General features: G+C 47.4%; 1 protein-coding gene across 1 annotated transcript; it reads left to right on the top strand.

Annotated features, from left to right (window-relative positions):
• Positions 1 to 309: 309 nt before the first annotated feature.
• On the top strand, positions 310 to 25,752 carry LOC132321815 (syntabulin-like). The gene is given in 9 exon segments (XM_059835245.1): positions 310 to 421; positions 13,563 to 13,684; positions 15,335 to 15,434; positions 15,872 to 15,991; positions 18,148 to 18,250; positions 20,170 to 20,377; positions 21,300 to 21,481; positions 24,570 to 25,484; positions 25,486 to 25,752. Coding segments are annotated over 9 exon segments (2,016 nt in total). The 3' UTR covers positions 25,640 to 25,752.
• Positions 25,753 to 27,708: the final 1,956 nt, after the last annotated feature.

Below are 27,708 nucleotides of genomic sequence, written 5' to 3'. Positions count from 1 at the left end.
GCTGCCTCCAAGGCCCCGGCTGATGGCAAGAAGGAGACGGCACCGGCAGCGGCATCGAGCAGCAAGGCGCGCACCAGGGAGTGTGCCAAAGCCAAGCAGCCGAGCTGGCTGCGCCTGTCACCCACGGGGGGCCAAACCCCATGTGAGGGGCTGCCGCAGCAGCTGCACGTGCCGCCGTGGCTGCCGCGACCTTCTGAAGAGTCTGTGCTACCCCTCGGGCCTTGGGGTCCTCACGGCTGCACCCACCCCACTGGAGGAGCAGGAGGAGTCGGTGCCCATCACACCTGAGCAGCGGCCCTAGCGCAGCGCATGAAGAAGCTGGCCCAGGAGAAGTGGGAGCGGGCGGCCCTGCAGAAGTCACTGGGCCAGCGGCAGTTTTTTGTGCAGAGGGAGACCAACATGGAGACAGCCAGCGAGTACGGTACCCATAACCCGCCACTCTGGCACCGTCCCCCGTAGCACCCGCATGCAGAGGACATCTGGAGGCAGAGACCTGCACCCACATGCTCCAGCCCCAGCCCTCTCCCAGATCCCCCTTTTTGGCTTAATTCATTAAAAGAGTTGGCTCTTTGCTTTGTAGTGCCTCTCTCTGCTGGCGGTCATTTGCACAGCGGGAGGGGGGATGGGGGGGTTAATGCAGCCCCTGCCCACCCCGCGGGTGGCTGAGCTGGGCTGGGGATGGCCACCGAGAGGATGGGTAGATGGAGCATTGCTCCGGGTGGCGGGCACCCGTGGGAGACATCACGCTGATCAGCATCAATGCCAGGAGGACAGAGGCCTCCATCGCTGCCCCAGTACCAGCATCACCGCCCCGGTACTGGCATCACTATCACTGCCCCAGCACCAGCATCACTGCCAGCGAGCTGGATCTGACCCTGGGAAGGAGCTGCGGGAGCCCCGGGGGAGCAGGCAGGGACTGGCTGAGTGCAGAAGACTCAGCTGGCACCTAGCTGGCGAGGGGGCATCACTGCCCGGGGCTAACACGCCGAGATCCCGGAGCTGCCCAGCTCTCTCCAGCCCCTCTACGGCCTTGGCCGGCACTGCTTGGACCTCGTCTGGCAAAATGCCCTGCCCACAGGTGAGCCCCGAGCCCCATTTGCTTGCAGTAAGCACACTGATCTTTCAGGAGGGCTTGATTTCCCCTAAGTGGGGCACTTACACCGCTTCTCATGGCCCCCCTCCCTCCAACAGTGTTGTTTCTTGATGGGTTCTGAGGGGGTACCTGGCCCCCCGTGGTACGTAAGGCAGCCACTGTAGCATTGGCAATTGTTTTGCTCATTACTCTCTCTTTCTGACTATCCCTATTCCGATACACTTGCCAGGCAGCCTCCAACAATTTCTCTAAATCTCTCATATCTGTCCCTTGCACTTTCTGTAACTTTCTCCTGATATCATCCACCGACTGTCCCAAAAGCAGGAATGTCAAATGACCCTTTCCCTCCCGAGAGGTAGGGTCTAAAGGGGTATATTTCTGCATTCCTTCTTTTAATCGGTTCAAAAAATCAGCAGGGGATTCTTTTCTATCTTGTTTAATTTCATACAATTTAGACCACTTCACTGATTTTGGGACAGCATTTCTCATTCCATAAGCAATCCATTCCCTGTACCGCGCTAACAAATTCCGGGCTCCCGTCTGATTAGGGGCCCAACCAGGATTAGTAATCGGAACATGGTTATCCACTGTTCCGGGCAGAGTTCCAGCCAAAACCAGAGCCTGTACCTGGGTTCTAGCCGCTCTCACAACCATCTGCTTCTCTGACTCACTAAACACCGCATCCAACATTGCATCCACATCTTCCCAATCAGGGCCCTGGGTTTTAACAATCAATTCAAAGCCTTTAGCAACCTTTTCGGGGTCATCCCGGTAATCACCTGCAGTAGCTCGCCATCCCTCTAAATCTGCTAAAGCGAAAGGTACTTTAATTCTGACAGGTCCTCCCATTGCCTGTCTTAGTGGAGCCTGTATGATAGGTCCCACTTTACTTTGCATTCTGGTAATGATGGGAGAAAACTTAACATTAATCTCTTCCCTTTCCCTTGCCTCTGATTCTTCACCCCCAACAGTGCCAGCATCTCCTTCTCTATCACCTTCTCCTTCTGGTGGAGGCAAGCAATCCTCTAATCTCTCATTCTGTGAACCAATCTTTAAACATCTTTGCCCAATGCTGCAAGCCGAGCAGCATCTTTTTAGCTTCCTATTTTGCTTCTTGTTCTCTTTTTCTATCGCCAGGACCATAGGGTCCTGGGGTGCTAAATTGATTCCGCATTCTTTTTGCCATTCAGGGTGATTTCGCAAAGTGAAAAACGTATCTGCATAAACCCCTTCATCCCATTTTCCTTCTCGGCGCAGAAATAACATAAGCTGCAACCAAGTGTTGTACCTTAAAGTTCCGTTAAAAGGCCATTTTTCTCCATCATCTAGCTTGTCTAAAGGCCACCACTGGTTACAATATTTAATGAAGGTCTCACGATTTACAGTCCCTCCAGGTGGTCCCCCGATATCTTTCTAAAGTGGTCTAAAATGCAGCCCAAAGGGCTCTTTTTCAACACTCCGCCTTGTTGGTTCCCCATTCTGAATTTATAGGACACAAGGACAGGGGTCGGGGCACGAACACTACACACAACTAACAATTACTATCACAGGTAAAATAACAACCATTAACTCCAACCATTAATTACCAGAGGTCCTTGTCTGCCCCCGCGAGGATCCGCCGAACCGGTGAGTCCCTCCAGAGAATTCTCCGGGGCCGGCCTAGGGAGTCGCCGACTCAGAGGTTCCTGCAGCCGGACAGAGATTGTCCCATCGGGGTCGCCGAAACTGAAACAACAAAGTAACTCAGTAACAACTAGTTGGTTATTAAGCAGGCATCCTTTAATACAGCGCTGGGCAGCACTGGGGATTTGTCCACCACGAGTGCTCCAACGGGTTAGCAAAGCACCTCAGTTCAGATACAGAAACATCATACATATTCATCAGGATTCTAAAAAGGGCGGTCTCATGTGGATGAGTTCCCGGAATTCATTTGCATAGTCCAAGCATGCGCAGTAAAATTAGGGTTAGGGTCTTTTCACCCTCCGGTGGTCGTTCATAGCCTTCCTCACACCGTCTGCTCGTTGAACTTCGGGCTTCCTTTGTCCATACATGGTCATGGAATTGGCCCATCCATCCTTTGGCCTCGGAATGTTACAAAAGGGTCACTTTGAACTAGTTCTTTGGCACTTATCTTGACACAAACGTCCCGAGTCCCTGTCATCAAGGATATACTCAGGAGGCATAATGAGCTACCTCAAGGCCCATTTGATCTTGTCAGGAAGGGAGTCAGACGTCTTGAGACATCCTATTATCAACTCTACTCAGCAAATAACTAAAACTATGCAAGTAAAGCTTTTATGTATGACAGTAGGGTCTCAGCCAGGGACCGTCAGTGATTTAACCCTTCATTCACACTCACTTTGTCAAATGTTTTTCAGCTGCAGTGAGACTCAGTTACTGTGATTTGTATGCTCCTTATCTAACATATTGACAAAAATGCCATATGGCAAGTGGATATTTTCATGAGTTTCGTAGGTTTTATTGAGAATTAAAGATGGTATAGTGTGGTATTACTGGATCTCTGTATTCTGCTCCCCCCATCCAGAGCTGGAGTATCACAATGAAAACAGGGAATATATTTAGGTGTTACCGAAGTGTTTCTCAGCATTTCAAATGGCTACTGCAGTAAATTATTTCTATAGCTTTTCTCCCATCCCCGTAGTAAAATGTGTGCACAGAAATGGATTTCATACTTAATTTTTATTCTTATTTTTCTTTTGATAGGCAATCCTCAGGTAACACACAATTCTAAAGTCTTGGCATGCTCTAAAACAAATATTGCAAGCATGCCTGCCATCTTTTTTTTCTGTTTTAAAATCTTTCTTTGGACCAGGGATTTTCTTGCTGAGAGAACACACTTTTGCGTGGGTGTTCTCCTGAGGCTTGGAGGGAATATAATTAAAACTGAGTCTGAGGTTTTATTCTAAAATGTTCTAGTCTTTCATATTCCAGTAAGTAGACTTGTTGAAAAACAGAGGAGGATGTACTGTTTACATTTTGTCTGTTCTTCAAGAATTCAAAGAGATACTTTGCATTTTTTGGTGCTTTTCCTTGATTATTGGACTTGGAGATTTTTTCCACTTGAAATCTCAATGCAATAAACAATACTACAGAGCAGAGCACAGCAGTCATGGAAATGTAATTATAATGTATTTTACTTCAAAGAATCAGGATTATGACATTATTAAGGAGAAATTGCATTTATGGAAACAATGGTTTAAAATATTTAAATCCTTTGAAATACACAAATTTTCTGTTTAAGAATAAAAATACCAGTCTTGATGACATTTTTCTAGGGAAGGAATGGTTCATAATTGCAATTAGAGCAGTTTATCTGGGTAATCTTTCAGGAATCATTCAATACAAAACAGGGATTTTTTGTGTGGGAGGGTAGTTTTTGTCCTACAGTACAGTATTTATTTTAATAGGTCAGTCTTTCATTGTAGCACCCTCTATGAATGACACTTCTGCTGGTCTGTGCTGTGTCCTGACTAACTTTCCTTTCTTTAGTAACCAAAAGAGGAACCTGACAGCAAACTTCAAAGAATGCTATGTTCTTAGGTGATGAACCTAATCACAGGATGCCCTGGAATGAACGGGCACATCAGCATGGGACACAGCTGATCTGCTTTGGTTTTTTGGGCATTTGAGAGTGCTGGAGATGCTTGATAATACTTACCTGAGGAGAAAGCCGTCCTTATTTCATTTTAGTAAAACCCTGCTTGCTTTTTAACAAGTGGCAGTGCTGAAGGGTATGGAGTATGGTGGTATGTAGTCATCTTTTCAGAGCAGTGTCATGAGCGTGTCTTTGCTTGTGGTGTGGGTGCCTGTTGCTGTCCCATCTCTGCTGCTCACGGTGGGAGGAGGGGACTCGCTTTCAGAGAAGCCTCCCTGCCCTCCTGCTTGTGAAAGTCTTGTAGGGTCTAGTTTAAAGTGCATTGGCTTGCACATTGCTTTCCCTGCTAAGTACCCGCTTGCAGAATTTGCTGCATTCTGGTGTTTGGCAGCCCAGAAATGAGTCGCTCTGCTTTATTTTTCTTCTGTATCGCAGTGTAGTAATGCTGTTCGTCTGTTGCAGCATCTTCTGACGAGCTTGAAGCTAAGGTGAGGAAACTAGAGCAGACTGGTCACCAAGTGGGCTTCTCTGTGATACAGAGTGGGGACCCGTTCTCAGATGTCTTTCAAGCTTGATGGTAAGAAACTCAAGTTGCAAAGCAAGAGTATTGTGGAGGTGAAAAGTTGAACAGAAGCAAAATGTGGTAGAAACGAATGCCGTGGTTAGCTGACACCTAGTCCAGATTTCACAAGCTAGTGTAGCGGTAGCTTGTGTTCACACTCGTGCTCAGTGGCGATGCGGGATGCTTTGACCTGACTGAAACCCATGTGTAGCCTGTTCTCCCTTCTCCTAGCTTTTGTGATGTGCGTATCCTGCCAGTACCAGTACCTGGCACCTCCTGTCTGTCTGTCTGACAGGTCTGCTTGCACCCAGCCACACAAAATGGGGACATCCAGCAGCAGCACCTCAGATTATTCTAGAATAACCTTTGCTTTGAAATGCATTACTTCTTGCTAGAAAGTGGGAAAAGGCCAAGAACAAAATACCTTCCGCTTGATGCATTTAATAAAAATTCATCTCTGTTCTTAGATCTGCCTATTCTATCCAAGGCTTATTGCATTCCTGAAGGGCAATCTCCTTGGTTCTTTCCTCTCTGCCTTCCCAAGGTGAATTCATTTGGTAGGGTGGAGGGATTCCCCTTTCTGCTTGGTAAAGTCAGTGTCGTATCTGGTGCTTATGGTAGCATCTTGCATTTGGGAAAAGCAAGCGAGGAACACTTGTTGCCTGGGGGGAGGCCAGTAGCGAGGTTTGTAGTTGTTATGGACCCTTGCAGAGCAATATCGCATCTGAGCCATCCTGAGATAGCTGTCCTGAGTCCACATGCTTTCCCTTTGCTGTATGTGGTTCTCTGTGCTTGAAGCGTAGTCCTGCCGGCAGTTATATTTAAATGGGAATGCTTTTAGGAAAGATATTTCTGTAAAAGTACTGATATTTTATAATTCTGTAAATAATGATATCTGTCTGTAGATTTCTATAAAATAGATATAAAGACTCTTCTATTTAGCCCGAAGGGGTATGTCTCTGTATCAGATACTGCCCAAGAGTCTGACCTGTTCACTGAGTTCCTGGGTGCCCTCCACAACAGGGTGAAAGCAAGGTTAGCTGAATGTGCTTCCTTCTTCCTGCCAGGGGAAAGAAAGGTGGGGGGAGGAACTTGAGCTGAACACGGCCAGCTTTCCCCAGGAGGAGCTGTCCTGTGTCTTCTCATGTTCCTGCCAGCCCTGTGCTTTCCAGAACTGTTTTACTTGCCCCATCTGGCCTCAGATGGCTTCAGATGGGAAGACCTAGCCTTGAAACTCTGCCTTCCTTTCTGTTACCTGTTTGCAATGGCTTTAGTGTGCCCTAGGCTTGCCATGCTTTTGTTCTCTAGAAGTGATGGAAGGTAACGGTGGTTGTCTCCAGCAACTCCCCTGATGTCCTCGGAGCAAGTGTAGTGCTCCGCAAACGCTTTTGTAGAGGTCTTAACATGAGCAGTTGCTGGTGATGAATTGGGAGAATACTGGAGTGACGTGAGAAATCTCTGGGGATTCATAGAATTTGGTAGGTGCGGGGGGTGTCCTCCTGATGCCATCTGGTCTGATTTCCTGCTCGGAGCAGGTCCAGTCAGATCATGTTGCTCAGGGCTGTGTCCAGTCCCGTTTGGGGTATCTCCAAGGAGGGAGATCAGCATCATCTCTGGCAACTTGTTCCAGGGCTTGGGCACCCTCGTGGTGAGCAACTTTCTTTGTCTTGAGTCAGAATCTGCACCTTGTCCATTGCCCCTTGTCCATCCAGTGTGCCCCTCAAGAAGAGTCTGGCTTTGTTTCCTCCAGTGAGGGAGAGAAGTAGGAGAGAGAAGTGGGGCAAACACCCCCCCAAAACACACACCCAACCCCCTGCCCACACACCTCTGCCCCGTGTAGCATCTTCTCTAGCTTTTCCTTTGTCCTTTGCCAGTAAGTTCCCTTGCTGTTGAGCAGTGGCTTGCATTTCCCTTAGCTTCCAGTAGCCTTCCAGAAGTCCTTCCTGTTGTCCTTCATCTCTTCCTAGTTTGCCTCCAGCGGCTTTCCACAGTCCATTCCTGTATGCTTGCGCGATGTCCCTCTGTTCCTCCTGGGTATCCCATCTCTGTCTGTGCCTCGTGTGTTCTTCCTTTTTGGCGTTTGAGCTGGCTCAGGAGTTTCCTGTCCGTCAGTGCTGGCCTTCTGCTACTTGTGACGGACCCTGTGTTTTGGCATGGACCCTTCTGGTGCCTGGGGAGGTGGGGGCTGTGGTCCTTGAAGTTCAACCAGTTGCCCTGGGCCCCTTTGCCCTCCAGGCCGGTCTCCTGTTGACTCTTGCCTAGAAGCTCTTCAGGAAGCGGCAGTCTACTCTGCTGAAGTCCAGCATTGTGATCCTGCTGGTTTGCTCACTTCCCTCAGTTTTTTAAATTCTACAGCCGAATGGTGGCCGCAGCCCAGCATGCCCTTAACCTTGGTCAGTTTTTCTGTGTCTGTGGACAGGGAGTCCAGCGGAGGGTGGAGACAGTGGCCCCGTCATTCTGCTTTCACACATGGGGTGTGAGACGATGTTGCTCTGTGCTGCTGTCCCCTGGACGCCTCCTCGCTGCCCCCGGCACCGTGCCTGCAGGGTCGGAGAAGGCTGTGGTGGTGTATGTGGTTGCAGGCCTTCCTCACTGGGTTAGCCAGCCTGCTCGCAGAGACTCTCTTGTGCGCTCAGTCAAGGGAGCCGTGTCCCTGGGCCGGCAGTCCTTATTCCTTGTGCTCCTTGAGGAAGGGTCCTGTGGTCATAGGAGCCGAAGCCCTGACTGTGCCACCAGCCCAGTGGTGCTAAGCAGCAGGATGTGTTTGCTCCTACTTGAGTCTTCCTGAGGACAATCCTGCCAGAGCCCCGGGCTCTTCCCCCTGGATGTCATTGGGATGAGGGCCTGATGAGCCTCCTCAGCCTCCCTGGAGCATCGTGGCCCTGAGCACCCAGTGAGCTGCAAGCCACTGGAAACTTCAGGCCGGGTTGGCAGGAGGGTGCCTCTACCTGGCTGCAAGAGGAGGGCTCTGATAGCTGCCAGCCCCCCGGCAGCCTTGCCTTGCCTTGCCTCACCCTTCTGCCTGTGCTCTACAAAGAGGGCATTGCCTGTGTATGGGCAGGAGCGCCCCACCTTCCCCTGCCTCTCTGGGTCTGTTGTGCAGATGAGCAGTGTATGTTCTAAGTACAGAGATACCTCTCTGCTCTATAGACAGCCTGTATTCCACATACAGGCAGAAGAGCCTCATACTTACTACCTGCATGCACCAAGTCTTTGCTCTGCAAAGAGAAAAGCCTCACCTCCCCTGTTTGTGTGCTTCTATAGGCAGAGTGTGCCTGATGTACGGAGACACTCCCCAGATGTCACACACAGGTGGGTGGGAAGGCCCTGCCTCACCTGGCCCGTCTCTGCTCCATCACCAGAATACGTTTTGCATCCCAACAGGAAAGTGGTGTGTAGTGCTCTCCATATGTATTCTCTGTATAGCCATTTTATAGTCTGTATGGTGACAGAAAGCTATTGCCCCACCTTCATATTCTGTTGGTTTCTGTTCTTTATACGGCCAGTTTTCATTGCATAAGCAGACCCAAAAGCCCTGCCTTGGCAGTATCTAGTCCATGAGTAGACATGCTTTGCCTGCATGCAGTCTATCTACAGAAGAAATAGAGTCTGTATCTGGAGAGAAAAGCCTCACCATCTCTTTTCTGATAGGCAAAGTATATCCTGGTATACGCTGCATACTGAGAAAGCAAGCCTGGCTTTGCCCGTCCATGCGTAGTCTTGAGGAAGACAGTATGTAGTCTGTATAGTGACAGAAAAGCCTCCCCTTGTTGCTGGCATGTCGTGTGCACACAGATGGTCGTTATTAGATGTAGAGGTAGGTGAGGCACTGCCTTTCTATGTACATGTGTTATATTGAGCCCATATATTCTCTGTGCAGACAGAAAAGCCTCTCATCACCTTGCCTGCCTGTATTCCACATATGCATAGGCTGTATTCAAAGAAAAGACTGACAAGCCTTCCTCTCCTGTCGAATATATTCCATAGAGATAAACCAAATCCTCTCTTCAGCCCTGTGTGTATTTGGTAGTTAGGATCTCTTGTGCATAAAGACAGAAAAGCGTGACTGTATGGGTCTTCTATAGTCTTCTATGGAAAGAGGCTCTCTTCTGGAAGCAGAGAAGACCTGCCTCAGCTCTTTGGATCTACTCTACACAGAGTTAGGACATATTCTATATAACGGCAATACGTGAGCTCTATGCAGAGAGAAAAAACATACCTTGCCTTTCTCTCTGTGTATGTCTGCATGTAAAGTGTGCGTATTCATGTGCATGTGTTCCAAGTCAGGACAGCGTATGCTCCACACACAGAGAAAAATGACCTTCCTCCCTTGACCTTGAAAATGTCTGTGTTCCGTGCAGAGACAGTATCGATTCAACATGAAGACATCGACATTCGTATTCAACATAAAGACATAAAGCGTAGCTTCCCCTTACCTGACTGTTTTGTGTAGTATGTACACAATTAACACATTGTATGTCTATTCTGCATGTTCTATGTGTCTGTTCTGTGTAGAGAGTGCATCTACGGAGAGAAAAACATGGTTGTGCTTCCTGTGTCTGTATACTCTTTTTATGCGTAGATAATCTATCTTCTGAATCAAGAGAGGAAAAAAGCCTCAGCGAGGTGAGGTCAGCTGAGGCTTCTCTTCCTGCAGGCAGAGAATATAGTGTCTGTGGGTGTTCTGTATAGACCGTGCATGGGGGGGTGTGTATCTGAGTTTGCAAAAGACATATATTTATGTGTATCTCTATGCGTCTATGCGTATGATTCTGTTTATACTTGCTGCATGTTTTCTGTGTATATTCTATGCCTATAAAGGTACCGAGATGGTGTCATACCTGTGTGTATTTTATATCCAGACAGAAGTTCCCTCGCTTGGGCAATGCAGGACTTGTTCTGTATGTAGACTATACGCAACCTACAGATATTGTAACTAAAATGAAGAAAGCTTCAGCTAAGCAAGGTGAGGCTTTTTTGCTTCAGTGCAAAATACACACTTTCTTGTTTATGCCCTGTTCACTGGTGCAAAAACCTCAGCCAGACTCTTCTGAGTGTAGGCAGTAAACATAGTGTCTAGTTCTATTCAAGCTGTAGATGGAAAGCAGGGACATAGTCGAAACCCTTTTGTCAGTCTGCCAAGTCTCTGCTGTCTGAATGTCTTCTACCTTCAGCCTGGGGAGCTCGGCTGAGCCTTCTGTGTTGCCACAGACGTGGACTTTGTGCTGCTTGTGTATCTCTTAGGTAGCGGGTGAGGGCGAGGTGAGAGTGACCAGAGGAGCAGGGAGGTGGCTCCCAGGTGAAACAGGAGCTCTCCAGGTGGTCATTTAAAGGGGCTGAGGGGAATGTTTTGGGGGCCACCTTTTATCTCGGCCAGAAGGGGCCTTCTGTGAGTTGCAGGTTTCTTCAAAGGCAGAGAAGTGGATTGCACCCCTGCGCCAATGCCACCTGTGAAGGGTGAAAGCTCACTAGGAAGCATTAAGAGCGGTGGGCCGCAGAGCTGACTAATCCCTGTGCAATAAACAGGAGGGGTCTGGGAAGAGGTGCGGCATTTGTGTCCTCATCAGGTGTAGTCCGACTCTGCGCAGGCAGCCTTTCCGTTGTGGGAATGTGCAGTGTGGCTTTTTGGCACAGCAAAACGAGGGAGAAATGAGGACTTTCCCAGGAAGCCCTAGGAGATGAAGAACTGGGATGCATTCAAGGACTTTCACAGGACTTGCTAGGAATGACTGTCTCTAGGAGACTGCAGGAACGTTGTACAGCTGTTGGCTAGGAATTTCCAAATGGGAATAAAAATACCTGTTCCACTGCTGTTTTCTAGGATTGCCCACAGTCTGGGATTGCCCACACTAGTTTTGAAGCGTGTGAGGAGCACATCACCATATGGCTCTGGAGGAGGGCTTCACCACCTGGTTGTTTTTCTTGCAGTCCTGTGCTGTTTGGTTTTTTGGGAGCTGTCCAGCCTGGGACTTTCTGGGAATGTAGTGGTTCAATGAATCCTCCAAACACCATGAGCAAACGTGGCAAGCAAAAAGAGAAGTCCCAGACTGCCACTTCCAAGAGACTCTTTTCCACCCCCTTGCTGGTCTTCTCTTTGTGCCCGTGCAGCTGTCTTCTGCAGATGTCTTCTCAGCAAACAGAACCCATGAAGCAACCAGCTCAAAACCAACCCACCAAACCGAGGCTTATTTTTGGAAGCCTCATTTTGTTAGCCTGCCTAGTCAAGCTCTTCAGGTCCTCCTCCTCCTCCTCAAAACCAGATGGCCCAAGGACTATTTCATCCAGTCCTGAAAGTGACAGAGAGAATCTGAATCCTTTTTTCTGAAAGGTAGGTCAGAACTTTTATACAGTATTTTTAGGCTATAGGAGTAGATTTGTTGCCCCCTTCCCTGCAGATCATGCCACTTTTCTGACTTGCACAATTATAGCTACTCTGTTTCTTGTAGTGAGATAGTCAGTCTGTCATTTAGTCAGAGAAAAGACGCAGGTCAATCAGGCATGCTCCTTCTTAAGTGAATGCACGTAGGACTCCATCTGCTTAGTTTGATGGTGTTGATTAATTCTTTCCTTTGCAAATTCTCCAGAGCCTTGCATACTACTGATGTCAAACCCATTAGGCTATAGCTGTGCAGCTGCCTGACTCCAGTTCTTTGGGGAAATGTTTTCTGTAGCTCACTAACAAATCTGCAAAGTCAGAGGTAGAAGATGTCGGAAGTTCTTGCTCTGAGATAGGACTTCAGTTGCATGGGCAAGTTCTTTCTGAATTCTGAAACAAGTTCCCTGACTGCTTTGATCCAGCCTGCTGAACTCAGTCCTTGCTTCCTTGTCCCACATGTACATTCCTGCTCAATATCATTCTTTTTGTTTAAAAAGGAGACAAAGGATTTGTTTGAAGATCATCTACATACAACTCAAAACTGGGAATCTCCCTGCCTGCCTCCTGACCTCTTTCCTCCTGTCCTTTCTTTTCATCTTGGTGAGGCTGAAGACTGCTCTAGTTTGATTTCTCTTAGGACATTCCCCTGGCTGTTTGTGGTTCTAACGCTTGTCATTCTATTCCTGCAGTTCTTCTCCCTGTGACACGGCTAACTCGTCCCCATTCCCAACTGCCTTCCTCTCCACCTGCTGGAGTTGCTTAAAGAAGACTTTGGTTCGGAGATCTTCCCCCCAAAACCTGAACCAGGTGAGGGCAAAAATGCGTCTGCCAGACGGCCAGTTGCTGCTTCCAGAATTGCCCCCGGTATCTTTTGTTTTGTTCTCTGCTCCCTTTGCACATGGGACTGTGGCCTCTCCCCGTTTGTCTTTCTGTTGCTGAATTTGACTAGAAATCATCTGGTAGCACTGAGCAGAGCTTTTCAGTGGCCAGTGTGTGCAGACCTTCCAGAGCACTTCAGCTCCAGTCATAAATACCAGACTGGCCAGCATGGGCCTGTATGTCAGGGGAAGGATCCATACAGGAGATGTCTCTGGATCTGGCAGCCTTACATACTGCTGGACTCTGCCTCTCTTGAAAATGGTGATTGCCTGAGCCGTTGGGCAGCTCCTTCAGGCTCTGTAGGGGAAGAGAGCGAGCAGCAAGGTCGTGTTCTCGAGGATCTCGGCTTGAGAATGCCGTTTATGGAAGAGCCTCAAGTGGGGCTCTTGTTCTTGTCCAGACTTTTGCTCTGACACCATCAAGTGCGGAGGACTGGGATTTTTCAAAAGCATCATGTTTCTCTTTGGGCTTCCTGGGGAGGGGTTGCAGTTGTGCAAGGCATGTTGGGGAGCTCAGTCTTCTTTTGGGATGCTCTCTGTGGGACTGGAGGACAACTTATTTGAGCTGCCTGTATTTCTGGAAGGCTTACCCACATTTGCCTTCCATTGGAAATACTGCTTAGTGGAACTTGGTTTTAATTAATAAAAAAGGGCGGGGAGGGAGGGGTGTGTGAATAGCAGAGTGTGAGTGTACAATGAATGATCTTCTCCTGTTTAGAGTAAATGGTTTTATCATTAAAAATATCCCTTCAGTGTTCCAAAATCAGTTCCCTTAAAGATTGAAGTGCTTGCTGATGGATTCCTAGCTGACAAAATCCCCTCCCAGCTTGCTTCAATATGAAATCCTCTTGAAAGTGGCATTGAGATTATCTGGCGTGATTTCCTTCAACTAATCATACTTGTCTAAAGCCTGTATTTTTGTTCCTAAATACTAGGATCAGAAGTTCATAGAAACATCTTCTGTGTCTGGTTTAAATGAGTTAAAGCTATTGTCGTGTCAGGTTGAGGGTTTCTAAAGTTATTTTTTCCTCTTTCAGAGGGAGATGAACACGCATATCTCGCCCTCCAGGAGCGAGGACGCCATGTCCGGGTTCAAGCCCGTGCTATCCTCAAAGCTTGCGTCCTGGAGTTGGGCATGGAGGGGCGTCACCCTGGGAAGGTGTGGTGTGCTGTAGCAGTTGGAGCTGTGAGGTCCGGAAGGCACCAGCGCTGTGAAGTCTGGTGGGTGGTGGAGGGTGGATGCGGCTGTTGGGGGGTCCGTCATTTGCATAGCCCCGCCCTCCCCCGCACGCTTCGGAACGTTTGGGTTCCGGTGGCAGTTTGTGAGTGGTCCCTCCCAGGTGGCTCAACGGACCCAGCACAGCCAGTGGATCCCGTTGGAGCTCCTCTCTCTGGCATAAACCCCTCCGTGTTTGTGATTTAGAAGAGGTGACATTTGAATCTCCAGGTCTCCTTAGATGACGTTCAGGAGCTGTGGGCCGTAGATGGGGACTGTCTCTCTTTCCACTTCCTAAGTGGAAGAGCTTTAAGAGGTGAATCTGCCATTTCCCTTCTTCTGGGGGTTACGGGAGCTGTTGGGAGGTGAGGGAGATGTAAATTCACGGTCTTGAGCCAAATTGGATAGAGCAGAGATGGACTGTCATTTGTCTGACCTCAGTTGTGTATCTGTAATGTAGCTGTAATCGTCTCCGCCTGCAGAAGTGGACTGAGGTCCTATTTTGTTTTAAAGGAGATATAACAAATAAAATCAGTGAGTCTAGTGTGCGGTCTTTCTGCCCAAATATGTAAGCATTTACTTTAGGATAAGGTAAGCAGTGCCTTGAACTCACTGGTTCTACTGACTAACTCTCTGTTGTCTATAAATGGGACCGAGGTTGGCTCAGACGTGGGTGTCTACGTTAGAGACATTCGTGTTTAGTCAGATGAATCCCACCCCAGTCTCCTGTGGTCCTCATCAGGTCTCTGACAGCTCTGCTGTTAGCCCTTATGGAAGCCAAGTACAGTCTCTGTCTCTTCTATTTCTCCTTTTTTTAGGGAGGTTTATTTGGGTTTTTTTTTCGTTGAACAGAAAGTCAGTCTTGGGCATTCAGCTGCAGAAGAAAGTTTGTGTTTGAAGATCACGCTTGGATCTTTCAAGTAGGTCTAATTAGATGCCTTTTCCTCTTCCGTTGATCCCTGATAAGCTTAGGCACTCTCTGTTTTTTTGTCCTGTTTCTGAGGACCGCTGCCCAAGGCGCCTAGCATTGCACAGGGAAATTTCTGTATCATCTCATTTCGCACCATGAGCTTTGTTAGTCAGCAGGAATGAATTATTTTTAGGACATAAGCTAACTAAATTGCACTGAAGTGAAAAAGGTGCTCTGTAGCTTCCAAGAGGTAATATTAGAATATAATCGGAATATAAATATTTTGAGCAAAAGATGCTTAAAAATTTGGTAAAAATTAGTAGCATAGTGCTATTTTTTTAGTTTGGATTTTTATACGTTTTAGATTTTAAAGTTTGAATTTAAACCAATTTAGTTGAATTGATGTGGAAAACATGTTCAAATAGCCAAGCATTTCTTTCAAACGAGAATAAGCAAAGTAGCACCTACAAAGAGTGTTTCGGCTTTAAAGTGTTTTGTATTTTTGAACCCAAATCTACAAGTTCCTGTTGGATTAAAGTGGCCTGGAAAAATGATCTTTTAATTCTGTGTTGCAATATTTATGAGCCACCCCTGTCTCAAAATGGCTGCTGTTGCTTAGTGGAGACGTAGGCAATTCGTGGTTGGGCTGTGGCCTCTCAAGACATGTATCTCCTTTTGTTCAGAAGACTCTCAGGCTGCAGGAAGCACCCAGACGTCACAGCAAAAATGGAGAATGCAAAAAAGAAGTCAGCAAGTTACAAAGGAGGAATGGGCAAGTAAAAGGCAAAAGCCTGAATCCCATCTGTCCTAAACAATGAACTGCTCAGCCCTGGGCTGGCGGCACAGGCCACCTGCAATTCAGGGTGTCGGGCACAAATCTTCCGCAGTTGGGTACTTATCTCCTTCCTCACAGAAAAAAAAAAAAAAATAAAAAGAGATCCCTTTTACTTAGTTCAGTAAAGGGAAAAGAAACTTCTATTTAGATGTGTTTGCCTCTTGGAGGATGGACTTGAGGACAGAGGAGAAGGGTGCCCTAACAGCAGGCTGCTTGGCAGGCTGAGGGGATGTGGGGAGTCTGCTCCAGGGAAGCTGTTCCACTTCATATCATTCAGTAACGGTTTTATTGAGGGTTTGAAGCCGAGTTCCCAGCAGGCACACCATAACTCCTTTCTCTCTCTCTCTCTCTCTCTGGCCCATTGATGGTCTCGATACTGCTCCAGATGTACAGAAAGTGGGATGCCCACCGTTAAAGGGAGGTTCTCGCCTCAGGATGCCTGCCACCTCGAGCTTAGCCTCGCGCTTGGTCCATGAGAAAGCCACGGCTCCGACTGCAAAGCTGAGTGAGTAGGGGATGCAGAGATGGGACTTTTGCAGGGAGCGCCTGAGCCGCCGGGCTGCTGGACAGGGTGAGACCCATGCCAGCCAATTCATCTTTTAGCTCCACATGCCTTTTGGTAGAGATGCAGGTCTCGTGGGGATTGTGGGGACGTGCTCCTGCATCTGGAAAAGATGGCTGAGTTCTGGCATAAGAAGGGCCCTGGGGTTTTGAGGTCAGAGTTGAGGCAGGTATGGAAGATGGCAATAGCTGTGATCTTTAGTCAAAAAAATTCCTTTTTGTATATTCAAGCAGGTTTTTTTTTCTCTCCTCTGCTAATCCAGTCTGGAAGATGAGTCAAAAAAGAGAAGCCGATGCTACACACACTGCGCACTCTTAAGTATTTGTTTTAAAATAGGTGTGAGGTCAAGCTAGAACATGGTTTGCAATTTGGGTATTTACTGCAGCAAATTTTCTGCTCTTTCTGACTGTTTTCTGTGACTTTCAGCCAGTTCCACCTCCACAGAAAGAAATACTGTGCATATGAAAGAGGCCATTATGAATCTTCCCTTAGGAGATTTGTGTGTGTGTGTGTGTGTGTGTGTGTGTGCTCTGCTTGTAAACTACAATCTTCATTATTTATGCCAGTGTTTAAAACAGCTTTCTGATTCTCTGGTTCAAATATTCCAAACCTACTCCAGCTACATTTTACTATGCACAACTCCCACCGACCATCAGATTTTATTTCAAGTCATTTTTCATGAAATAACACGCATCACAGCCAGAATCCTGTGTTGCTGTTACCTGGTTTTCTTCACAGTTTTCCAGCTGTATTCCTCCTCCTTGTGACAAACTGTGGCCAGTATTTCTTTTTATCTTAGAATACACAAATTCCCGTCATCTCCCTTCCTAAACAGTGCCCTGTAATCCTGTTATAATTGTTGTTGACATTTTTGGGATTCCTGCAGGTTATTAACGCCTTTTTAATGAGAATCCTGGGATTGGAACTGTTTTCTGAACAATGTTTACTCAGGAATTGGTAGATTATTTCTTTTTCTATTTTCCTTTACATCCCCTATTTTTTTTTTTTGTCTGACACCTTGTTATGTTCAAAGTGGAACTATGGGACTAACTGATTCGGGGCTTTGCTGCCAAATCAATACATTAAAGAAAACCTCTGTTTCAGACTGAGCAAAGATGATACTCAACCTAAAATATTTAGAATGACTGGGGAGATTTTTTAATGTTTTCACCCCTTTTTAAAAGAAGAAAGAAATTTGACAGTTTTCAAAATTAAACTGTCGTTTCAGACAGAAAGAAAATTCTGGTTTTCCATTTTCTGTCCATGTTTGACTTCAAATCATAAATAGTTTCAGTGTTCGCTGAACTTTGTTTTTTGGTGGCCAAATTACTTCCCTAAAAGTTTTTGTTTCCCTCAGAGCGATTCCTTTTAATACTTTTTGAGCAGTGTTGAGTAGATATGTCTGTACGTTCCTTCTGTTTACGTATCTGTATTTATATGTAGGCATAGAAAGCAAAGGGAATGTCTTTATCTTAGTCATGCACATCTCACTTACTTGATTCCACTGTGGTATAAGGCCATGGGGTAAGTGGTGGTTACTGGGCTCAAAAGTGGAAGCTCGACCATAAAGACCTAAGCAGGTCTTTGCAGAGAGATAGTAGTGGCATTTTGAACATTTGGCCCCTTTAAACACTGGGATTTTACTTGCGTTTATGTACCTAGATACCTAAATCCTGGGGAGGTTGTGTTTTAGATGCCTTCACTCTATGTTTGGTTCTCATTTGACATCACAATTGTGTGTTCCGAATCACTGGGCTTCTGAAGGAGCCACGTGAGCAGCCTCATTCACGTGCTGATGGCTGTGAGAAAGCAAAAAGGTTGTCACAACAAATGTTCCTAGCTACATCCTAAAATGGTTTCTGTAGTGTGAGGGTTTTGTGTTCAAATGTTTTTTTCTGCTCTTGTTGAAGTGCCAGATCTGAAGACATGTTGAAAATCTGGAACAAGCCCAGCGCTTGTCCTCAGGGATGTTTGAAAATTCATGCCACTTCTAAAATTCACTCAGGACGGACAAAGGAAGGATGCTTGTGATTCATTGTTATTTTGAAAACAGACTTTGAGTTATCATCATGTTTTTACTCTTCCCTTTTCCTTGCCAGGGAGTGAAGCCGATTTCAGTGCTTCAGGCAGCATGGGCGGTATTTCAGCGCCTGAAGTCCATGTGTCTGCTGCTGGAAGCAAAAGATCTTCTTTTTCTCTCAAGTAAGCAAAGCAATCTTTCATGAATAGTGCAAGTGTCACTAGTGCAGAGGTAGACTACTCTGTAAGGTCTTGCAGCTAATACAGACAATAGCAGTATTGTGAGTTTTAAAACAATTTGGGTGATGCTGTGCTCTCGGGCAGTACTTATGTTGATGAGAACTGTGATATGAGAAAGAAGAAAAAAAAATACAAATGCTGTGTTTGGAGACCAAAACCAAAGAGTTCAAACAGACAGGACTGGTTTCCTGCCCTTTGTGGAAGAGCTGGCAGGCAGGCTGGGACTGGCAGTGGGATAGCCCTGTGCTTAAGGCACACACGTCTCCAAGGTCGCAGCGTGCCCCAGTGTACAGAGGTTGGCAGAATGATGCTTAATGAGCAGTTTCCTGTCTGTGTCATGAGACTGTTGGAAAAATAAATGTTACTTAAGTGCTCTCTAGGTTATACCTAAAAAGTAAAGGTACTGGCTGGGGGAAAAAGCAATACTAGATATAATATGAAGCCCTAAAATCACCTTACTTGCAGTAAGATGATGTATCATTTCATAGATTATTGTGCATTTAAATATAACTTTACGTTAGAGCATACTGACCTACTTAATTGGACAGAAGTCCTCTGTAAGAATGCTCCTTCCAATGCATGGCTGTGTTACGCACAGTCTGGGCAAATTCTGCCTCACACAAGAGTTGATGCTGTACTGTACCGAGTGGAAAGAGATGTCTCCTTTGCAATATGTTCTCTTTTAACTGTTTGGCTTAAGTCGCTGTGAAACGTTTCCACGTTGTCACAAGCCACAGTCCTGCACTTCATTGTGAAATGGTTATAAAATGAGTGAAATGGTTATAAAATGACCCAAACGGCAGCAGTGCGATGAAGGTCTGCAGCAGCCACTCAACCACCTGTTCCTTATAAACGGTTCCATTTTCGGAGAAGGGAGGAAACCAAGTCAGATGATTTTGAGAAGAGAGCTTGCTTCATAATTCTGTGGTATTTCAATTTTTATGTTTAAGCTTTCTCTTTTGCTGGCTAGATTTGCCTTTTACCATATTTTTTTGAAAACAGCCCTTCCGTTACAGTTTAGAAGAACAACTGGCATGAGAGGATGAAGTTAGCAGCGTAGTAGTGCAGAAGGCAAAGCAAGTGAGCAACTGAGGAATGCCCCTCGAGAAGCTGTCCTCAGAGCACCCCAGCCCTTTGGCAGCTGTCGGGCAATGCAGATACCAATTGCTGTCAAGCACAAAGCTGACAGTCCGATTCTTTAGTAAAGAGTGGGAAAAGAAAGGTAGATATGTACGAGGGAAACTGGAAGGAAGAAAGAAAAGGCTGTGCTTTTCTAATACTCTTTCAGACTGCTCACAGTGGGTTTTGAACTATATCTAAGCAAGTGAATAGCTGACAATGGCAGCTGAAGCAGCCGGTATGCCAAAGGCAGGAAAGAACAGTGGCTCAACCAAAATCTGTTTTCACTGCACGCTGTGATCCTTCAGGCTGCTTGCTGAGGAGCTTGAAAGCAGTCTTACAGCAGACCTCCGTGGACAGGCATCTCTATGCAGACTTGGCTGGGAAAGGCTGAAGCGTGGTTCTTCTGGCACTAGTCCAGGCTGCAGTTCTCTCATTACTTAATGGAGTCAGAGGTTCAGGGAACGTGGATGATCTGATGGAATCACTGGGAATTGTGCTGTCCACTGAGAAATGTGAAAATGGCCGAGGTTTTCCTAGATCACGTAATTCAGACTGAGTGCCCCACAGTCAGTGAAAGAACGTGCAGTGGCTGATGACTTTGGGACTGACTTTCTTCACAGCCACTCACAGTTTCCTGTCTGTTTTAGTGTTTAGACAACTTTGTGTGTAAAATAAGACGCATAATGGGTTGCGTGATGAGGATAATCCAATATGTCTTAACCGTGTTGCTTCCCCTGCAGCCGTGGCCCTTATGGTCGGAATGATGGATCCTTATCCTACAAGTTCTTAGCCAGCCCACCTGCTTCCTGTGAAAAGGACCCTTTGTCAAGACTGGGCAAAAGCCAGCTGTGTCCTGCTAACGTCCGCCAGAATCACGGGGCTTCTTCAGCCAGCAGGAGCAAGTCAGGCTCATGCAAAGGAAGCGACAGCAGCTCAGTGATGAGGCAAGTCTTTATTTCAGCATGCCAGTGTTCAGCGCACTGACTTACCGTCTCTGCACTGTAATGTGGCATTGGCTGTCTCGGTTGCCGTGCAGGTCAACTTGCTCCTCAGCATAGGTGTGACTCCTCATATTGGTGGCTCGCCAGTCAACAGGGTGCTCCATCCCCTGTAAAACCTTTATTGTTTCAGCACTGTAAAATTCAAGGTTACTTACTTTTAGTCAAAGCCCTTTGTAGTTGGTTGTCACTCCAAGGCAAGCTCCTTCATGGGGTTTCATGGCATCAATTCCCATGTGGATTTACTGGTTCTTTTGTATAAGGGTCCTTTCGCTTTGGAGAGTCTTGGCTGGGGTAGTATAGAAAATATGATACACTCAGGTGAAAATTCACCCTGCCCAGCCTTAGGCACCTCTCTGTGCAGTTTCCTGTACAGGAAAGAAAACAGATACCTGTCAGAGCATGCAACCCGTATTGCAGAGAAGAAATTGCCACCACACTGCTGCTGTTTCCCTCTCTCTCTCTTAACAGCCAAGCATTATCAGATGCGCACCTAAAGCTAGACAGGATGAATCTAGGTTTCAGGGTGCTCAGCTTCCTACCTGACATGTGGAGCTGAACTCAGTCCCTACACTACCTCACCTGACCGTGTCTGCAGCTGGGTGCCTTTGCCGGTGGCCCGGCTGCCTGCCCTTGGGCACACCACACCTGTTTAGGGTGAGGGGTTGGCTGGGTGTTTTAAAGTTAAATGTCTCCCTACACTGAAAACAAGTACAATAAATAGCAGATTTTGCACTATAGCCACAAATCAGCCATTTCCTCAAGTACTTTGATTTGCCAGAGGGAGTCACTAGTGCGGACACTGAGGAGCCCCAAATGAGTCAAGCTTTGTATCAGTCTATGGGATGTTTTTCTTTTTGCCAGGACTGAAGAACTGTAGGAGTGATGTTATGTGATGTTTGTTTTTTTTTCTTGTCACCATTTCTTGTGGTGACAATCACAGCATGAAGCCAGAAAATCCAGAGCAGTATTTAAATTCTCTGCAGCAGAAAGAAGTTACAGTACGGCATTTGAAAACAAAGCTGAAGGAATCTGAGGGCAGACTTAAAGAAAGGTATATTTCACTTCAGAAATCAGAGGCAGAAAGATTTATGCAGGAGCATTTAGGGGTGGGAATCCTGAATGTTTTTACTCATTTCTTGGCCACATAAAGTCTTCATTAAGAAATTTGAAATGTGATCAATCTGATTTGGTTGGTTTCAGATATTTCAGGTTTCATAGCGTGCTCCGTGAATACGTACCATGCAGTTTAGTTATGAATATGGCTGTCTCTTTTTCCCTTTTTTGAACTTCCCTAGCAGAATATTTTTAAAGGATCATTTTTTACCAGTCTGATTTAGCATTGAGACCTTTTCTACATAAACCAGTTTCTACCTGCAGGCATGTCTTAGCTTAGTCTCCTGTTCTGCCTTACTCAGTGAAATATGACTACAGCTGTCCCCCTTCTCCCCTAATGAAAGAAAAGCTCTTACACAAACCAGTGTGCCCGCTTGTGGTTTTGTCGCTTAGATACTGAATTTTTTGCAAGAGCCCTTTGTATGGATGCTGAGCAAAGAAGCGACAACGTGCATTCCACAGCAACAGACGTCATCTCTTTTGCTAAAGCTGCACTCTGAGAGCTGGCTCTCCAGCACACACAGCCCAAGCGGGCACAAAGGGGTGTTTGAGTGGAGCCCCAAGGCAGAGTCCCAGGGACAACTTGGACCAGCTCGGGATAGCCCGACCTCTGCATCTGGGAGGGCTGGATCTCAGTAAGGGCCCCCTCTCCCCACTTGCTTGCAAGTCAAGGCAGCAGCCTCTGGCTCCACGCTGGGCTGGGTGGGTGCAAAGCAAGCCAGGTGCCTGCAGCCCCGAGCCCTCCTGCTGTCTGAGGCCAGTGTTGGCTCTGGCTGTACGTGACGAGCTGCTGGCAGGCACGGGGGACGCATCCAGGCAGCAGTTCCTCATTTCATAGAATCACAGAATCATTAAGGTTGGAAATGACCTGTAAGATCATCAAGTCCAACCATCAACCCCACACCACCATGCCCACTAAACCGTGTCCCACAATGCCACATCCACACATTCCTTGAACACCTCCGGCGATGGTGACTCCACCACCTCCCTGGGCAGCCTGTTCCAATGCTTCACCACTTTCTCAGTATAGAAGTTTTTCCTAATATCCAACCTGAACCTCCCCTGGCGCAACTTGAGGCCATTTCCTCTTATCCTATCACTTGTCACCTGGAAGAAGAGACCAACACCCACCTCACCACAACCCCCTTTCAGGTAGCTGTAGAGAGCGATGAGGTCTCCCCTCAGCCTCCTCTTCTCCAGACTGAACAACCCCAGCTCCCTCAGCCGCTCTTCATCAGGCTTGTGCTCCAGACCCCTCACCAGATTCCTTGCCCTTCCTTCTCTGGGCACGCTCCAGCACCTCAATGTCCTTCTTGTAGTGAGGGGCCCACAACTGAACACAGCATTCGAGGTGCGGCCTCACCAGCGCCCAGTACAGGGGCACGATCACCTCCCTGCTCCTGCTGGCCACACCATTTCTGATACAGGCCAGGATGGCGTTGGCCGTCTTGGCCACCTGGGCACACTGCTGGCTCATCTTCAGCCGGCTGTCGATCAACAGCCCCAGGTCCTTTTCTGCCGGGCAGCTTTCCAGCCTCCAGCTTTCCATTTCCTCCAGGGGGAGGCAGTAGGTGAGATGTTAAGCGCTGCACTGGTTGGACCTTACCTAGAGCCAGCACTTGCACCTCAGACTGTCCAGGATCACGGCACAGCCCACAAGGCTGCTGGCTGTGTGGCGAGGTCGGTGACTCTAGTGTTGTGGTTTAAGCCCAGCCGGACTAATCACCACACAGCTGCTCACTCACTCCCCTTCCTCAGCTGGACAGGGGAGAGAAAATATGAGGAAAAGGCTCGTAGGTCAAGATAAGGACATAGGGAGATCACTCACCAATTACCATCATGGGCAAAATAGACTTGACTTGGGGAAATTAGTTTAATTTATTACCAATCAAAATCAGAGTAGGATAATGAGAAGTAAAACCAAATCTTAAAAAGCAACACCTTCCCCCCACCCCTCCCTTCTTCCCGGGCTCAACTTCACTCCCGAACCTCTTCCCCCCCGAGCGGCACAGGGGGATGGGGAATGGGGGTTGCGGTCAGTTCATCACACGTTGTTTCTGCCGCTCCTTCCTCCTCACACTCTTCCCCTGCTCCAGCGTGGGGTCCCTCCCACAGGAGACAGTTCTCCACGAACTTCTCCAACGTGGGTTCTTCCCACGGGCTGCAGTTCTTCACGAACTGCTCCAGCATGGGTCCGTTCCACGGGGTGCAGTCCTTCAGGAACCGACTGCTCCAATGTGGGTCCCCTGCGGGATCGCAAGTCCTGCCAGCAAACCTGCTCCAGCGTGGGCTCCTCTCTCCACGGCTCCACAGGTCCTGCCAGGAGCCTGCTCCAGCATGGGCTTCCCACAGGACCACAGCCTCCTTCGGGCATCCACCTGCTCCAGCGTGGGGTCCTCCACGGGCTGCAGGTGGATATCTGCTCCACCGTGGACCTCCATGGGCTGCAGGGGGACAACCTGCTTCACCATGGTCTTCACCACGGGCTGCAGGGGAATCTCTGCTCCAGCGCCTGGAGCCTCTCCTCCCCCTCCTTCTTCACTGACCTTGGTGTCTGCAGAGTTGTTTCTCTCACATATTCTCACTCCTCTCTTCTCCGGCTGCCGCTTCCCGGTTTTTTTCCCCCTTCTTAAATATGTTATCACAGAGGCGCTACCACTGTTGCTGATTAGCTCAGCCTTAGCCAGTGGCAGATCCGTCTTGAAGTCTGCTGGCATTGGCTCTATCAGACATAGGAGAAGCTTCTAGCAGCTTCTCGCAGAAGCCACCCCTGTAGCCCCCCCCTGCTACCAAAGCGCTGCCACGCAAACCCAATACACTCTAGTTAGCAATCAGCCGGCGTGTCTGGGCAGCCGACTTACATCTCTGCCAGCTCCGTCGAAGGCAGCAGCAAGTGCTGCATGGAAAAACTTGCTTCTTTCTTGGAGCATCTCTGCAGCATAGCCATCCCAGTGCAGTGGAGCCTCACGTTGACTCTTTAACTGACCGGTCAGCAGAAGCGTTATAACTTTTTTATTTTGCTACAGGGAAGTGGAAATAGAAGAACTCAAAGCTCAGCTGGGACGGATGAAGGAAGACTGGGTTGAGGAAGAGTGTCATCGTGTGGAGGCAGAGCTGGCCGCCTTGGAAGCAAGAAGGGAAGTTAAACAACTCAAGCAGGTTATTGAAAGCATGAAAAACAGCTTGGCTGAGAAAGACAAAAAAATGCAGCAATACTTCATAGACATAAGCATTGAAAACAAGAAACTGGAGTCTTTGCTGCAGAGCATGGAGATGGCTCAGAGCAGCTCTGTGAGAGATGAGCAGTGCCTGGAGCACAGGTGTGACTCAGAGGGGAAGCCGTTGGTGTTGTGTGCCACAATGCCAGACAGCCTCACCACAGAGGACCAAGCTCTGGAGGAGGTGGCAGATAGTGGGCTGCTTCTTAATGAGGGCACAGCTAACGGGACTGATTCCTGTGAAGACAGTTTGACCACCATAACCTCTGAGTTGAGTGATCCAGCTCCCTCCAGTTCTGCTGTGACTCAAGAGATGCTTGAAAGTGTTCTGGATGAGAAAGTAACTTCTTTCCAGGAGGAGGAGAAAGTCAGCAATGTGATGGTGGAACAGGCCATCCAGACTGACGTGGTGCCATCTAGCCTAGATGTGGAGCAGCTCATTCAAAACATCTTCAGAGCTCAAGACGCCTGTCCTCTAAGCCCACCATCTTCACTGAAGGAACTGGGTGAATTCTCTCCTGGAAGGTTCAGTGACTCTGGTATCGTAGTGGACTTAACTCCAAGTCATCTAAACGCTGCCATCCTTTTGTCTCCTGTGGAGTCTCCCTGCAGGAAGGTGGAGCACGGAGTTAATGAAAACCATTTCGTGAAAGAACGTGATTTTACAGAACCTCATGATGATGAAGCCTTTGGGTATGTCAAGACAGGAATAAAGAAGAGATACTGTAGCAGCCCCTGTTGTACCAACTATCCTGTGGGCTTTCCGTACTCGGAGAGGAGGAACAGATCCCGTTTACAGTATTGGAGCATTGTTTTGTGTTTGCGGCCTGGTGGCCCTGCACTCTTTACACCATATACCCTTCAAGATGAGAACCTGAAGTCCACTCCATCCCTGGGCACCGGCTGGCTGAGGCAGAGAGAAAGAGGGATGAGAGAGATCGTAAAAAGTTATTGTCTATTCTGGTAGTCCACCATTTTGCTCCTGACTATTTGATTGGCACTATAAATTGTTTCGAAAACACATTTCTTGTTTCAAAATGAAAAAGCTGAACGCTGTAGTTCCACAAGATGGTTTTAACTGGTGTTTTTAACAGTACTGCTGCCTACAGAAATAGTCTTCCTGCTCCCAGGCACTGTGTCCCTCCCCTGTGCTGGTGTCTTTCTGGTGCCAGCACATCTGCACAGTGAACATGACCAGGGAAATCAAGGAGAATTACAGCTAGCGCTCTGCCATGTTTGTTTGCTGAATTAGCTTGAAGGTCAATCAGTTTCCCTGGCTGGTTCACTGAGCAAACGTACAAGTGCTTTGCACTGGCTCAAGGGTAGCAGGAGATGCGCATGGGAACAGATGGCCGGAGAAAGGTGGGGTATGTCTTTAGGCAGCACTAACCTGAAACATTTGTGAAACTACAGTGTTAAGTGAGGGACGTGGAGACTGGTTCCCACTAAGGGTATCACTCATGTACTCCAGAAAGGCTGCTAGTGTTTACAATTTGTTGTCCAAAGAGTCAATTCAATTTATAGGTAAAACCCGTATTTCCCAGGAAGCTTCAAGCACATCATTCATGCCTGTCTCGTGTAGTGCTCTTAATCGTTGTTGGGAGTCTTCAAAAGTGTTACAATGCTAAGTATGGGTGTGGATACACTTTGAAGATTGATGTTGTTTTGAAGTCTTAATGAGTTGGAACCTGATAGTCATTTGAGCCCTTTGAAATACTTTGTATAAATGTGTGGTGTTTTAACTTACTGTTTGTTTAATCGCTTTATTGTAAATTGCCTTTATAATCACAAGTTCAGCAAAGCATGTTAAAAATGTTAAACATGTGTGAGTGTTTTCTTGTAGCAAAGCTATATAAAATAGACCGTCTCAGCTGAGCTATCAGGCACAGGCAGAGCTGGAGGGGGCACTGTGTCAGGGCATAAGGAACCATCAGGACCCGGAGAACACCTCATTTCAGCTCCAAGCGTAAGCACTCAGCCAGAGAAAAAGGCTCCAGCCGGTCTGTGGACACACAGGCCACCTGCTCTGCCGCATCCACGCTGCATTAAAGATGCAAGTGACCTCATCTTTAACCCAATGCAATCTTCCAGAAGCTTGCAACTTCTCCTTTCTGCACTGCCAGGAGAGTATCAGTCTTCCTGGCATTTAACAGAAGTCCAGAAGGCCTCGTTTAACCCGGCCGAGAGGCATGCAGTCTCCATGTGCCCAATGAGATGCCACTGTGACCATCAAACCACGAATTCTCCGTGTCCCAAACTTGAGATCTGTGCCTAGGTCAGATGAGGGCAATGCTATCCAACAGATGAAATAGTGGAGTTTGTCTGGCTCCACCCAACCTTTCATCAACACCTTACAAAGAAGGTAATTCTTACTGTCTTGCTTGCTCAATTACTTCTCTTTTAAACAAAACTTGTGTCAGAACCTACTTATGACTTAGTTAAAATTTCTGGTTTTCTAGGCAGAGATGATCTAGGCAGATAGCTCCCCCCACCCCTTCCCATTCTTTTACAACTTCACTGTTCCCTGTGTTACAAATCTGTAATATAAAAACTCACCTACACACTGTACGTAGGTGAGCAGACACTTCTTTATTGCAGCGCTGGACGCACAGGGGATCACTCCACCTCGTGTGCGTGCTTAGTTTCTCCGCTACAAAAGTTATATACAATCAAAGTATACATATTCATCACATTTCCAAGAAACAATTAACATACTCATACCATTTCTGAGAACTCATTAATATATGTAAATGCTCGTGACGCATGCGCCTCCAGGGACACAGGTGGTCGTCTAAGGTCCTCTGGTGGTCGTCCATAGTCTTCCTCATGGTGTCCTTTAGTTGAACCCAATCTTTGCGCATGCTCAGGTTGGTTGTAAAATTCCATTCTTGGAATCTTCTTAAGTTTTCCTCGGTTTACTGACCAGGCCTACAACTTATCATTGTCT

This window comes from Gavia stellata, unplaced genomic scaffold, assembly GCF_030936135.1.
Source record: "Gavia stellata isolate bGavSte3 unplaced genomic scaffold, bGavSte3.hap2 HAP2_SCAFFOLD_120, whole genome shotgun sequence".
NCBI classification, from domain to species: Eukaryota; Metazoa; Chordata; class Aves; order Gaviiformes; family Gaviidae; genus Gavia; species Gavia stellata.
This window is presented reverse-complemented; position numbering and strand designations above follow the sequence as displayed.